At 49.4% G+C, this 14,124-nt stretch overlaps 5 protein-coding genes across 5 annotated transcripts; 3 read left to right on the top strand and 2 right to left on the bottom strand.

The window, feature by feature from the left end:
• Nucleotides 1–454: 454 nt before the first annotated feature.
• N7473_006187 (glycoside hydrolase family 88/105 protein) lies at nt 455–1,582 on the top strand (the record flags this gene model as incomplete). Its single annotated transcript, XM_057152127.1, has 1 exon — nt 455–1,582. The coding sequence occupies one exon, from the start codon at nt 455–457 to the stop codon at nt 1,580–1,582; it is 1,128 nt and encodes a 375-aa protein (XP_057009932.1).
• Nucleotides 1,583–2,337: 755 nt separating this feature from the next.
• Nucleotides 2,338–5,082, top strand: N7473_006186 (alpha-L-rhamnosidase; the record flags this gene model as incomplete). The annotated part of the gene is made up of 1 exon (XM_057152126.1): nt 2,338–5,082. One exon carries the CDS (start codon nt 2,338–2,340, stop codon nt 5,080–5,082), a length of 2,745 nt encoding a protein of 914 aa, XP_057009931.1.
• A 170-nt stretch (nt 5,083–5,252) lies between these two features.
• Nucleotides 5,253–7,477, bottom strand: sit1 (putative siderochrome-iron transporter Sit1; the record flags this gene model as incomplete). Its single annotated transcript, XM_057152125.1, has 9 exons — nt 5,253–5,617; nt 5,680–5,739; nt 5,790–6,071; nt 6,120–6,177; nt 6,239–6,658; nt 6,715–6,819; nt 6,873–7,013; nt 7,070–7,153; nt 7,232–7,477. The coding sequence occupies 9 exons, from the start codon at nt 7,475–7,477 to the stop codon at nt 5,253–5,255; spliced, it is 1,761 nt and encodes a 586-aa protein (XP_057009930.1).
• A 2,864-nt stretch (nt 7,478–10,341) lies between these two features.
• Nucleotides 10,342–11,175, bottom strand: N7473_006184 (putative acetyl xylan esterase (Axe1); the record flags this gene model as incomplete). The annotated part of the gene is made up of 3 exons (XM_057152124.1): nt 10,342–10,512; nt 10,575–10,754; nt 10,822–11,175. The coding sequence occupies 3 exons, from the start codon at nt 11,173–11,175 to the stop codon at nt 10,342–10,344; spliced, it is 705 nt and encodes a 234-aa protein (XP_057009929.1).
• Nucleotides 11,176–11,937: 762 nt separating this feature from the next.
• Nucleotides 11,938–13,670, top strand: N7473_006183 (uncharacterized protein; the record flags this gene model as incomplete). Its single annotated transcript, XM_057152123.1, has 3 exons — nt 11,938–12,561; nt 12,631–13,203; nt 13,266–13,670. 3 exons carry the CDS (start codon nt 11,938–11,940, stop codon nt 13,668–13,670), a joined length of 1,602 nt encoding a protein of 533 aa, XP_057009928.1.
• Between the last annotated feature and the right edge of the window lie 454 nt (nt 13,671–14,124).

Here is a 14,124-nt window from a genome sequence, read left to right as displayed (position 1 = left end):
GGCTAGGGCTAAATTGATGCTTGACTATAGAGTATAACTGAATCCGGCTCCACACCTCTCATGGCAGCCCCCACATCTAAGGCTCGGTGGAGCTTGACCCCGCGTTGTACTCCCCGGATTGACGTAGACGGGTCTATGGTTTGCCAAGACGGAGAAATCATCGACTAGACAAAGAAAGTCATAAGGAATCGCTTCGCAACCGAAGCCCAACCATTCCAACGCAGGATTTAGCTCTCCTTCGGTGTATCTTGATCGTCCTGACTCGGTACATTATTGTCCGAATATTCCAAATTTCGAACACTCGGGGTAACAATGTACGAAGGGGCAGATTGCATGGTGAGAGAAACAAGCTAGTGCACCAATAAATTGCAATACCAACCATCCCACTACTCAGCCAAGATACGCATTTTCTTCTCTGCTATCTATTTTTGTTATAAGTTCTCGTTAGAACACCATGTCTGCCCAAGAAGTCACTGTGGTCACTCGACCGAGAGCATCTGACATCAACGGCACTATCCAAAGCCTCATCCAAAATCTAGTCAGTATCAAGGACGAAACTGGAAGATTCCTGCTCCATTTGTCAGACGGTCGCGTGATTGATACCAAGTCATGGAACGGCTGGGAATGGACTCACGGTATCGGTCTCTATGGAATCTGGAAATACTATGAGTTGAACGGGGACCCATCTCTCCTCAAGATAATTGAAGACTGGTTCGCCGCTCGGTTTACGGAGGGGGGTACCACCAAAAACATCAATACGATGGCGGTCTTCCTCACCCTAGCCTACGTCTATGAGAAAACGAAAAACCCTACCTATCTTCCCTGGCTAGATACATGGGCCGAATGGGCCATGCACGGGTTGCCACGTACGCGCTACGATGGTATGCAACACAAAACTTATGCCATGGAGCATAAACAGCAACTCTGGGACGATACGCTGATGATGACCGTGCTACCGCTGGTCAAAATTGGAAAACTACTCGGGCGCGAAGAGTATATCCTTGAAGCCAAGAAGCAATTGTTGATTCACATCAAATATCTCTGCGATCGTAAGAGTGGCCTTTTCTACCATGGATGGACTTTCGAGGAAGGAGGGCACAACTTCGCAGGAGCGCTCTGGGCTCGTGGAAATAGCTGGATCACCATTGTCATCCCCGAAATTATCGAGCTCGTGGAGCTTGGTTCTACAGACCCTCTTCGTTCATATCTCGAGGATACTTTAGATGCTCAATGTGAGTCCCTGCAGCGACTGCAAGAGCCCTCTGGCTACTGGCGGACTTTGCTTGACCAGAAAGACGAAGGATCATACATTGAGGCCTCGGCAACGGCTGGATTTGCCTTTGGTATTTTGAAGGGGATTCGCAAGCGCTATATTAGCGAGGGGTATAGGGCTATGGCAGAGAAAGCTGTCAGTGCTGTGTTGAAGTCGATTGACGAGAATGGAGAGCTCCAAAATACTAGTTTCGGGACGGGTATGGGTGATGACCTCGATCATTACCGCAATATTGCTGTCACGGCTATGCCCTACGGACAAGCGATGGCTATGATGGCTCTAGGGGAATATTTGAGAACGTACATATAGTCAATTCTCTTTGAATGGGGGAATAGCCTCCAATTCGCAGAATAACACTGTTTACCTTGAGCACTTGCCCTTCACCATAGAGAGTTACAACTGTGGTGGCCCGAACCTAAGAAGAGTCCCTGCATGGCAATCGGCAAAAGTCGACTGACCACCTCAAGTGAATCCGAGTCGCGTTATGAAAATAGGGTGCTGGACGGGGTCAAAGCTCTGATTCATACGCCCCATTACGCGTCTGACCTTGGCATGCACAGAAAAACAACAAGCTCTGCGGCGCAAGGCTTATCACGTCTTGTGTTGGCTTGGAACTCTTGGCCAATTGTCGGGCTGCCTTTGAAGGGGAGAACTCGACTGGATGGAATTATTGGATTGAAGTCCACAAATCAAGCGGCTTCTTGCAGGGGTGCGCGAGGCTGCCAGGGTGTCAGGTGGAAGTTAAAGCGATTGGACACCGTTCCTTGAACATCGCTTTTCCTTCATGCGTGCGTTTCCCTCACACGAGTAGTCTTTCTCGGCGTAGTACCAACCGAATCGTGCATTTGAGCTGATCAGGTAGTATCGATTGTGCGGGGTAAGGATACAAGTTAGTGAATGTGATTGAGATGTCCAGCACAAGCGAGAGAGAGAGAGAGAGAGAGAGAGAGAGAAATGACGATGGTTGTTAATTTGCCGAGCTACCTGGCAAAGCTGAATGATAAGCAAGGACTTACCAGAATTGATTCTAATTTAAATTCTGAAACCCACAATTTCCAGACTTCATGGCCGAGGATCAGATGAGAACCATTCGCGGGATTTCCCTTCAAGACCCAACCTTCGATAACCGCCAAGATGGTCTTGGAATAGGCAACACAAAGCCTCAAATCTCCTGGCGCTTCGTACACAACGATCTCAACATCAGAGGCTGGCAACAACAGGGATATGAGATTGAGCTCGAACGTAGGGATACAGTGGAAACATATCGCGTGGACTCTGCCGAATCGGTTCGCGTGCCATGGCCAAGTTTGCCTCTTTGCTCACGAGAGATCGCTAGCGTCCGCGTCAGATCAATCGGAGTCTCTGAAAATTTCGAAGAACCCACGACAACGGAATGGTCGGCTTGGGCTTCAGTTGAGACAGGACTCCTCAACAAGGAAGAGTGGCGCGCTCAATTGATCACTGGCCAGCAAGAAACATCCCTCGAAAATCCGATCCGACCACTTCTGCTGAAGCGATCGTTTGAAATCCCTCAAGTCAGCCAAAGCATCAGTAAAGCACGCCTTTACGTAACTGCACAGGGGGTTTATCATTTCTATCTGAACGGCACTCGTGTGGGTGACCATTTCATGGCACCGGGTTTCACATCCTATCGATTCCGATTTTCATACCATGTCTTTGACGTGACAAACCTGCTTCAGAGTGGCTCAACAAATTTTCTTGCAGCAGAAGTTGGGGAGGGGTGGTTTGCGTCAAGTCTGTGGAGAGAAGGAAGGCAGATCTTTGGCAAGGACATTGGGTTGATTGCTCAGTTGGAGATTTCTTTCAACGACGATGATGAGCCACTGGTTGTCACTACAGACGCCGAGTGGGAATGGAATACCGGGCCTATGCTGGCTAGCGAGATTTATGATGGCGAGACATATGATATGTTAGAAGAACGGCCAGGTTGGAAAACTGGATCCGATCCCCAGGTCGGCACTTCATGGACGGAAGTCACTGTTTTACCCCTTCCTTCTGCCACATTCTCGGCGCCAGATGGTCCTCCCGTTCGTGCGACTGAGGAGGTTCGACCACAAAGAATCCTCAAATCGCCCTCCGGCAAGTTACTCCTCGACTTTGGACAAAACTTGGTGGGAAAACTATGCATTCGTGGGTTGCAAAAGCCAGCTGGACATCGTGTGGTCTTCCAACATGCAGAAGTTCTAGAGCATAATGAGATTTGCATGCGTCCGCTTCGCGCTGCAAAATGCACTGATATTATTGTGTGCTCTGGTGGTGAACTAGAAAGTTGGTCTCCAAGCTTTACGTTTCACGGGTTCCGCTTTGTCCAGGTGGAAGGATGGGCTCCACAAGACGAGCGTTGTCCGCTACGAGTAGAAAATATCACAGCGATTGTCTTACACAGTGATATGAAACGCACAGGCTGGTTTTCCTGCTCAGACGACATGATCAACAGACTCCACGAAAATTCAGTCTGGAGTATGCGCGGGAATTTCCTCTCTATCCCGACAGATTGCCCACAACGAGATGAACGTCTTGGTTGGACTGGTGACATTCAAGTTTTCAGCCCTTCTGCAAACTTTCTCTACGACACCGACGGCATGTTGGCTGATTGGCTTGTTGATCTCGAACTGGAGCAAAATGAAGATAACGGCGTTCCTCCGATGATAGTGCCCAACGTTCAATATGCGAAAGAGTCGCGCCCGCCGCAGGCTGTTTGGGGGGATGCTTCCATCCTAGTCCCATGGGCATTGTATAAATCGTTCGGCGACAAAGATATTCTATCACGACAATATCGCAGTATGAAATCTTGGCTGGACAAAGGCTGTTCTCGTGGTGAAGATGGGTTGTGGACAACGTCACTTTGGCAACACGGGGACTGGTTAGATCCCTCGGCCCCATCTGAAGATCCTGGTAATGGCCAGACAGACGGTGTCTATGTCGCCGACGCCTATCTGGTCTATGTAACCGGGATTATCAGCCAGGTAGCCACGGTTCTTCAATGCCGAGAAGATGCACAAAGATATTCGGAGGACCATATCCGCCTCAAGCATGTCCTTCAAGAGAAATATATCACCCCGAAAGGGATGGTAATGTGTGATACTCAAACCTCGTTATCATTGGCCTTGTTCTTCTCACTCTTCGCATCAGAAGATCAGAGAAAAAATGCTGGTGAGCGCTTGGCTCGAAAAGTACGCTTTGCCAAATTCCGGGTTGCCACTGGATTTGCCGGTACCCCAATCGTGACTCATGCACTGAGCAGGACAGGCTGGCACCAACTTGCATACAGGATGTTATTAGAGACTAGTTGCCCCTCGTGGCTCTATCCTGTCACTATGGGAGCCACCACAACCTGGGAACGATGGAATAGCATGCTCTCAGATAGCACAATCAATCCAGGGCAGATGACAAGTTTCAACCACTATGCACTGGGGTCTGTTATCAACTGGCTTCATGAATATGTTGGGGGAATCAGTCTGGTCGAACCTGGTTGGAAAGTCTTTAAAGTGCAGCCGATTCCAGGTGGGACGATACGCAGCGCCGACATTCAATATGAGAGCCAGTATGGGCTGATCAAATGTTCCTGGCAGTTGGATGTGAATTCGGTCTTCTCGATGAAACTTCAGATACCTCCCAATTCATCTGCTCTGGTCATTATGCCAGAGAAGGAGGCAAATGCGAATTCGGGCACAATCTTATCCTCTGGAAGCTATGATTTTTCGTGTCACTATCATGCTGATCCGTGGCCCCCAACTCCCCTCGAAACTTTATTTAAGCCACCTGCTCGGAAGGTCATTTGTCAGTGACAGATATTTCATTATACAGAATGTAGATAAAAGTAGATTAACAGTGAAAATGTTGGCGAAAGTGTGCAAGAAAGTTCAGAAAAACTCCAAGAAAAACCAAACCGACAGTTAGCAGAACCAGTGCCTTAAAGCCTTCGACCTCGTACGCGCAAAACTAGGCCCTCTCGGAACTAGAAATCTGAGATAGACTCTTCCTCTGCCTTGGCGAGAGTCTGTTCTTTCGTCAACTTCGGGTTACGGATGCAGAGGGCGAAGATAATCAATGGGATTGTCAGACAAATGCCAGTGATGCAAAGTAGACGCTGCGTCTTCTGGTAGGCCAGAATAACGTTGTCTCTATCAGGAGTTCCAACCGGGTTAGCATCAGCGAAGAGCAGAGGCTGCGCATAAACTTCAGCCGCAAGTGTTGCGTTCCCAAGCCTGCGAGTCAGCTCTGCCGGCAGCACTTGGTTCCAGATGGCACCTGAAATGGTGTTTCCCAAGGCACTGCCAATATTGTAAGAAGCCAGGTAGATTCCAGTGACGACAGCAAGATCTGTTATGTGTTAATGGAAAGATTCATAATGTAGGAAAGGGTTCTTTAGGTAGAGAACTCACGTTCATGCTTTGAAACAGCCTGGATACTAGCTTGAGCGGGATAGGGGAACATTCCACCGGCTACGAGATTGTTAGTATGGGTGATGAGCATTATCCAGCGATGCTCTTACCAAGACCCAAGAGAACTTGTCCACCAATAACTCCCGAATGACTTGACCCACTCGCACCACCACGATAGTGGATGAGGATACCGAAAGCAACGGTAAATAGTAAGGTTCCGGCAACAATGAACGGTTTTAATTGTCGAACCTTGATTATGATGAAACCAAGAATTGTTCCAGCAATCACTGATGTAAAGCTATACAGGGAGGTGATGCGGGTCGCGCTCAGCACCGATTCGTCGAAGCTCACATAGAGCACAGTGTACAGGAAGTCACCCTGCAGATACCAAGCTAATGAAGGTTAGATTAATCTTCATCTATAATTTCGGTGCAGCATACCAGTGTTCAACATAACCGCAATACCCAGGGCACCCCATACACCACGATCCTTGAGGCGCTATATGAGAATCCATTAGTATTTGATCTGTTTCTTGCACGTGGTTGGGACCTAGACTCACTCGGAAGGGCAGCATTGGATGCTTGCATGTCTTCTCCCAGTATGCCCATACAGGGATCAATAGAATACCAATTACCAACGGTGCAATGACTTTGGCAGTTTTCCATTGTGCGGTTACACCACCAGCGAGTGTGAATGGGACCAAGATACAGGCGAGCATAGCGATCAACAAAGTAATCCCAATGACGTCCAGGTGCCAGAAAAGCTCCATTGCGAGGCGGCGACCACCGATCAGTTCCATGGAACTCTTGTAGGACTCCAGCTGACCGGAGGCTCTGGCGCGACGGCGGACAATGAATAAGACGGTGATCAAAGGGAGGGCGCAAACAGGGTAGATGATGGCGAACATTCCGATGCCCCATTTCCAGGAAGTGACTTTCAGAACAGCGGTCGTCAAATTTCCACTGATCCAGGTGTTGATCTAGTGAGGGTACGCTTAGATACTTTTCCTCCTCTTTGGATTTAAAGAGCACTCACGATGAACGGCAACGCAGGGATATAAGAGAAGAGGAGTCGGGATCGAGTAGAGGTGATATCGGCGATCAAGACCTCCACAAGCAACATGATGCAGGTATATCCTATCTGAAACAGCAGTCAGGCCACGCTTTCAATCAGTGGTTTATAAGAGAGTTTACCTGATAAATCACAGCACCTGCGCAGAAAGCCTCCACGCTCTTGGAAAAAGTCTCGATGATTGTTCCCACAGTATAGAAAATGATCGACACGATGATGAGCTCGACTCTGCCAAAAACGTCTGCAATTTTTGCGGCCGTGGGCTGAAGGGATTTTGTAAGCCCATGCTGGCATTGTGCTCAAGCTATAACAGACATACCTGTGCAGCGGCAGCGATCACTGCGCGAAGAACATTAACTGTGGCCAGTAGACTGTGCAATCCATAACTCTGCGTCGCGTATGGCTAGAATGAAAATTCAAGTAAGTGATCTTCCATGTCAAAAAGCAAATAAGGACAGTTTAGTTCTTTTGGAAAACAAACCTGGTAGGTATAGCGGACAGTGCCATCTAGACCATAGACATACGCGATAAGAAAAATACCGAGAAAGAGAAAAACGCGATCCACCAGGTGAAAATGGGAGGCAATGATCTCAATGCGACGAACACCGGGGCTTCCCTCTCCCAGCAAGTGAACCTCTGGCAAGGGACCAACCTGGGGATGCGGGGCCTTCTCCGAATTTTCGCCGAAGTGATCGGTGCTGGCGCGTGGAGCGGGAATCTCTGCCATTGAGACTAGCGACCGAGGATGTCAAACAGAGAGTAAAAGCGTTCCTGCAAGTGCAAGGGGGTGAAAACATCAAGTGAGCGATCATTCTCTATTTATAGCGCTGGCAGCTTTCAGCCAAGTCTGTGGCCTGAGAAAAAAAAAGTGAACAGTGCTCGGATGCAACTCGTTCCACTGGAATCTGAAAGGATATCCACAATTTTTTTTCATCTTATCTGATGGAAGCAGTGTACGGGGATGCTTCTGGAAGGCAAATCAGCGTCTTGGATTCTCTTCGCCCAGAGAGACTAAACTAAGTCTACGTATACCAACCACTCACAATTCCCAAAGTTCTCCACCTCGTGTTCTGGCCGCGATTGATAATTTCCACACGGCACATGTGCCATGCCACCGAGACCCTGGGTGGCTGAGACATTTGCCAAGGCCTCGTGGGATCCGGTTTGCATTTCAGGTCTCCGAGATCTCCAAGGCCTTGGGAGGGTTGGAAGCGAGATTCCGAACCCACGAAAATATTTGGGGATATTCTAGACTGCCCTGACTCATATGAGCCTAGGCACCTTTGATGAATGCGACCCGAACCCGGACCTAAATGTAGTCGGGTTATGGCTCGGCCTAGGTACACACCGACGGCAGATAGCATTGGTCGCGGGCTTGACTTCGCTAATACTCGGCAAACACACATTTTATATGAATTATGTCAATTTTCGAACGACAGTTACTATGATCTATGATAGAAGTGAAGATATTGACAGCCTCTTTATACTCTGGCTCTCCTCGGCCTCCTGTGCCCGTGGCGGCCTTTGTTGACCCCGAAGACAAGCCTGCCCCTTTTGAGATTTATGATGGCTACTCAACATATCTCTTCGAGCAAATGGTGTCTGGCACCCTTTACACATCCAATTCTTTTCTCCAGAATGTGTTCGCATGTGACGCTTGGCATCGCTTTTCCTGGCAAAAGCCCGGTTGCAGATATTGCATGAGAATGGCGTGGTTCGTTCATGCGTTATCAAATGTGACTTGAGATTGTAAAGCCTATTGAACACCTTCGAGCAGTGTTCACAGCGAAAGGTTTTTGAGGAATTCGATTGGACCGGGGAGTCGGGCAGGCTTTGTAGTTCAGAGCTTGACCCCGGGGTCTGACAATCCGATGCATGTTCCAAGTCTTCTTTGTGAGCACCTTGTGGGGATTCGGCTGGCGTTGGGTGTACTGCGGTAAATAACTGTAGACCTCCCTCCTGGCTCTGGTGGGTTCTTGCGGCTCCTGTCAATGCTGGACAATGTTCACCCTGGGCGGATATCTCAGACTCCCACGTTTTGAGATGGACCTGGATTTCTTCCTGAGATATAGACCCATCGCAATGCCCAGTGCAACTATCACTTGTAAATCTATATGGTTGTGTGTTTCTCTTATCATCGTTGTCAAGATCTGGAGTATATCGCTCATAGGCCATAGCGGGGAGATGGTCGTTGGTACCAAACAAGAGGTCTCTCCATGTAAAAGTTGATCAAGACTGACCATTTCAAGAAGTTGCAACATGGAGGTAGTAGAAGAGAACTGCGTCTAGATAGAGACAGAAGGTTTTGTGCACCTACCCGATGCGGCTCTGCCTGGAGCACAGCCACTCCACCCGGGTCTCAGCTGAGCAGAACCTGCTCAATATGCCACAGTCATTAGTGACATTGCCTTGTTATGCGGAGGAAGATGATTCGTCAGCTTATATTCGAGCTCGCTCAGCCTCTCTTCCTAGTGGACAACACATTTTGCACCCAGGTGCGAAAGGGTGTCGCATCGAGCGAGGCTGACTACCCTGCGCTTTTGTGGTGGGCGCGTCGCCGAATGACAAGAAAATCCCAGGCAATAAATGAAAATGAAAGGAGGCCAGGGAGCCTCGCTCTGTGCGAGGGATTTCGTAGGGCTTAAGCTCTTCTCGTGGGGCTGTCCAAGGTTGAAGCGCAAGGCGCGTGTTGGGCGCAGCGGACGATTAGTGGTAACAATGATGAAGTAGACCATTTTGGCGAGAGGTAATAAAGGCCTCCCAGATTTGAAACCATGCATCTCAGTTGATCTGGACCCAAAAAAAATATCATTCCCTGGACTTTGCCAGCACGAAGGCTTAAAACCCCTGCCTTGGTTGCTTTGACGGAATGTTTTGGGAGTTGTGCTTGTGGCCTTGCGGCCTGATCTGACAGACTACCTGACGGAACAGAAGCAGCAGTGGATACCGAAGAACGGGGATAGTAACTAACTAGTTAAGTTAGTCAGATAAGGGTTGTAATGCTTGTGGATTCACTCCGTCGCTGAATGTTTCGTTTCAGCGGTTTGCTCGTTGTAAGCAGGCTTATTATATTACTGCTCAAGGGGTTGTCAGAAGGAGGATTGGACGGCGCACAAGAAGAACTATACTCCAGCCGCTTGAGGCATGTGAGGTCGATCATGTCTAGCAAGCTATGAAACTACAGCCACTTTCATTTCCATGCCTTGGTTGGGCTCTCTTTGTCCACGGGATCACCTAAGGCTATTCAAGATGTCTAGCCTAGAATGTAGACGAACACTATTAGTCTTGAAATCTGGTCATAATCGTAGACACTGACTGGTAGTCTCAGTAGCTCAAATTTAGCGTAATAAATGACGCAAGCAGCAGGGCATAGTGGGAGGACCTAGAGGGAGCGTCTAATCAGAAGATCCGTGTATATCACCCAGAGATCCTTTACTCAAGAAAACTACGGAGAAAACAATCCTTCAATGATAACTCTTTTACTGCTAAAGCTTTGCTAACCTATTCAGGAGGTACTGTTTCAGACTAGCTTTTACGTTGAAGCTTCCAAGCATTGAATCTCGAGTCAAAAAAGGTATATCAACCCACGCTTTAACCCAACTTGCTCTTGACGAAAGCCAATGCCTGAGAACCATACTCAGATCCATAACCCTGGTGAGTCGCCGCATTGCTACCGTTGCAGCAGTACGGATCTGAAGCATCGCAGTAGGACTTGATCTTACTAGCCGAAGGGCAAGAAAAGCCAGCTGGACGTTGGTCAAACTGTATGTGAATTGTTAATATTAAAGTCAATGTTTCGCGCAAGAAGAAAAAGGAAGACATACACCGCCAGCCCCGCAAGTTCCAACGTCATACGAAAGTCCGGCTCGGAACATGGGGTCGCCCATGAAAATGGCAGCCTTGACCATGTTGACAGCGGATGAGGAAAGCTGTACAGCGGTGTTGGTGTATCCCTGGTTAGGATCACCGCCGCCGCACAGGGCAACATCCATGATCTCGCCACCCTGAGAGTAGATGTGTCAGTCATTGTTCATGTTCAAGCCTATGCTATATAATGAATATCAAACCAACCTGAGAGTATCCGACCAGCACTATCTTGGTGCTCGGGCACTGCGAGTTGAACGAGTTCACAGCGGATGCCACAGCGGCAATGCCCTGAGCGACCGAGCTGGAATAGCTGGCGCCCCCGCATGAGGATTGACCACCGCATGCTGGGTAGTTAATTGCCTCGGCGGTAGATCCCGGATAGGCACTGAGAACGCCATTAACGACGGTGCTGGAGGAGCCATAGCCTGGAGAGGCCGTTGTTTCACGGGCACCGAAGACGTGGATGGCGGGACAGCTGCGTTTCTCCATGACCCCTTCGAGAGGAATGGCAGCTGCGCCAAGGCCAAGAAGAGAGGCTGCGAAAAGCTTGGGATGCATTTTTCTTGTTAGGTTAATAACTGGAAAAGGTCAAAATAGATGGGGGTAATCAAGGCTTGGACGATGAAGATATTGCTCGTTAATACTCCACTCTACAGCGAGATGCCATAACCAATTTATAGAGGCATTCTTGCCCTTCGGTCATTCGAAACAAAAGTTGTTCCATGTTTCCGTGAAGCAACTTGACGAGATCGAATCGATGATCCCTTTGACCGAACGAAGGGTTTTGGCTAATAGAGATGAAGCTTGAAGTTTCAATTGAGACTTGGCAGGCAACTTACCTCATTTAGCCGTGAGGAAGTCATATCCATTCAATCAGGCTGAATCGATCGGCGTTTCGGGACGATTCCGCCAGAGAAAACAAACAACTTGAGGGTGAAACAATATAGAGTTACGGTGGTGTCTCGGCTGGGGTCCTCGAATAGGTGGGATCTGCGCAAGGCATCGTCTGTTTCCCCGCATTGATGTGCCGTGAAGAAATGCAGGTTCAACTCTCATTTTGCCGGGTAGCGCGGGGTACAGGCTAAGAGTAATCATGGGGTCAGGTACTGTTTTCGATCGACTCATCGACTCCCGATAGTGGATCGATAGTTGCCACATACATCGCGGGAGGCTCTCCAGTGGGGCTGGACTCTGCATGTCCTGGTGGGGTTTGTGGCTGAGACGACCTCAATTTAGTGCTGACACACGGCAACAGAAGGAAGCATCTCTTCTCCCCCGCGTTGACATCATGAGTTTTTCCTCTTTCTCAAATCAGCCGCCATGGGAAAATTGGTGAAACTGCTGGGTTCGGGCATTGGACTGACGTCTGAAGCCATCCACGCTGCTCGATCGCGATCCCGGTCGCGTTGCGACCAGCCATCTTCTTCGGCGGGTCCCACCAACAGCGCTCCACCAGAGTATGTCGAGGTTGCTGATGATACGGCCGAGGGGCTTATTCGCAGTGGACAAGCTGAGCGGGTGGTCAATACTGGGGATGAGAAGCCCCTGTCAAAGGCTACCGAAGCGGGCTATGACCCCGATGGCGATAGCTCGGAATCCGAGGATCTCGAGGCTCTTGGTCAGGATGAGGCCGCCTGGGAACTGGATGACATGGCCGAGCGTATGAGGCTGCCTACATACGATGAATCCGAAGCTGCCGCGGCCGCAGAGCCAGAGGATGTGAAAGTGAAGAAGGAAGAGGAGATGGTGCGTGACCTTGTTCGAAGAGCGGGCTCCCCACCACATCCACCTCAGCGTATCCCTTGCCCCGTTATTATACCCCAGCGTCGACCGAGAAACAAAGATCGCGGCTTCGTGCGTGCATATGCTCCTGTACTGGGCGATTGTGGTATTAGCCAGGAGGTTTTCTTGCAGTTCCTGGAAGACTGGGACAAGGCTAGCAAGGTAGGCTACTTCTGTCCCGTCCTCATCGCCATTGAGAAATACTCCAAGCCACTAACGCAATGTGTATAGGCCTCTCCCTGGATTGATGTCGTATTTCTGGCCGCTGGAATTGTTGGTTTTGTGCCCGATGTCGCAGCGCAAGTTGTAGGCACCGTGGTGCAGGTAGTGGCAGGAACAGCACGGGAGTTGCAGTCGCGATCTCGCCGCAACACCTTCCTAGACCGTGTCAATGAAGACCTGCTCATGCCTCGTGGGTTGTATGCCATGATCATGGCATTCAAAGACGAAATTCCTGGTCAACAGAGTGGCCCCTTATACCGTCTGTCCAGCTCGATTGGGAAAACGCTATTCGTAAGCGAGAAACTTGACATCAACCAGACGGTCGCCAAGTATACCAACCCCGAGCCGGAGATGTCTAAACTAAAGAAGGGCTTGAAGGATATTCGACTGACCAGTGGTCAAACCCGTGGTCAAATTGAGCTCCCCGAAGCTGCAGAGCTCGTATTTCCCGATCTTGATCGAGTCGCAGAAGAAGCATTAGAAGGTGATGGCAAAGGCAAGGAGCCAGGAACTCGCGACAAGTTCAAGAATGCTGGTGCTTGGGTCCAAGACTACCTCGACCGACGTGGTCAAGCTTTCTACGTAAGTGATCCATATGCAACGACTACTATGCATTACTGAATCGCTCATCGCGAATCTTACAGGAAGTTGAACACCAAGGATCCTCCTTGGCCGTCCCATCATCAGACAGGAAATCGATGACCTCGCGCTACAATGACCCAAACCATCCCGCGAATAGCGGTTCCTTGATCTCGCTCCTCACTGGCGGTGCTGTCAACCCGGCAGCACGACGACAAGCCAAGCGCGAGGCCAGGCAAGAGCGTAGGCAAGTCAAGCGTGAATATAAGGATTCTAGACGTGTGGCTCACGGTCGCGCCCCTCGTGGCCCTAGAAGAGTCAAGCGAAAGGCCCAGCGGAAGACGATCATCAAGAAGCTTATGCAAAAGGATGTGCTGTATCTTCTGGTTGTCAATCTTCCTAGCCAGGAAGAGGTTCAGGAGTCTGTTACACAGCTTGAACAAGTGATGGCCCAGACTGGAGGACACTAAGTTGTTAGGTTATGCAATTTTCTTGATTCAATGATGTTTTTCGAGGTTGACATAATGTGGGAACATCATGAAATGGATACCATGACTCATTCATTACAAACTTATCTACTATATCATCCTGACAGATCGAAGTACTCTTAAGTTTCTTGCTGCAAAGCTGATACAGTAGCTCGGCCCCCAAAAATCCCCAGTGGGCCCGGGCGTGGGAAACGATCCGAGCGGGATCCCAGAGTAGTTTAGACTCAAGCTATATCGCTCTACAAAGCCAACCAGGGTCTATAAACAGACTGAGTCAGGTGTAAGCTTATCCTTGGTATTTAAGGTAGTACGGTGACTCACAGTGACCTTTCTATAGGAGGATCAGACTGTCTGCGGTTCCCTCTTTTTCTTTGTTAACAATTTCTACTTCTCTATCATCCGAAGGCAATCGCAGGCTGACCGCTGCGGCTTCCAC

This window comes from Penicillium subrubescens, assembly GCF_028828155.1.
Source record: "Penicillium subrubescens strain IBT 31985 chromosome Unknown utg000004l_segment0_segment0, whole genome shotgun sequence".
NCBI lineage: Eukaryota > Fungi > Ascomycota > Eurotiomycetes > Eurotiales > Aspergillaceae > Penicillium > Penicillium subrubescens.
The sequence above is the reverse complement of the archived record's forward strand: the minus strand, read 5'-3'. Positions and strand labels throughout refer to the sequence as shown.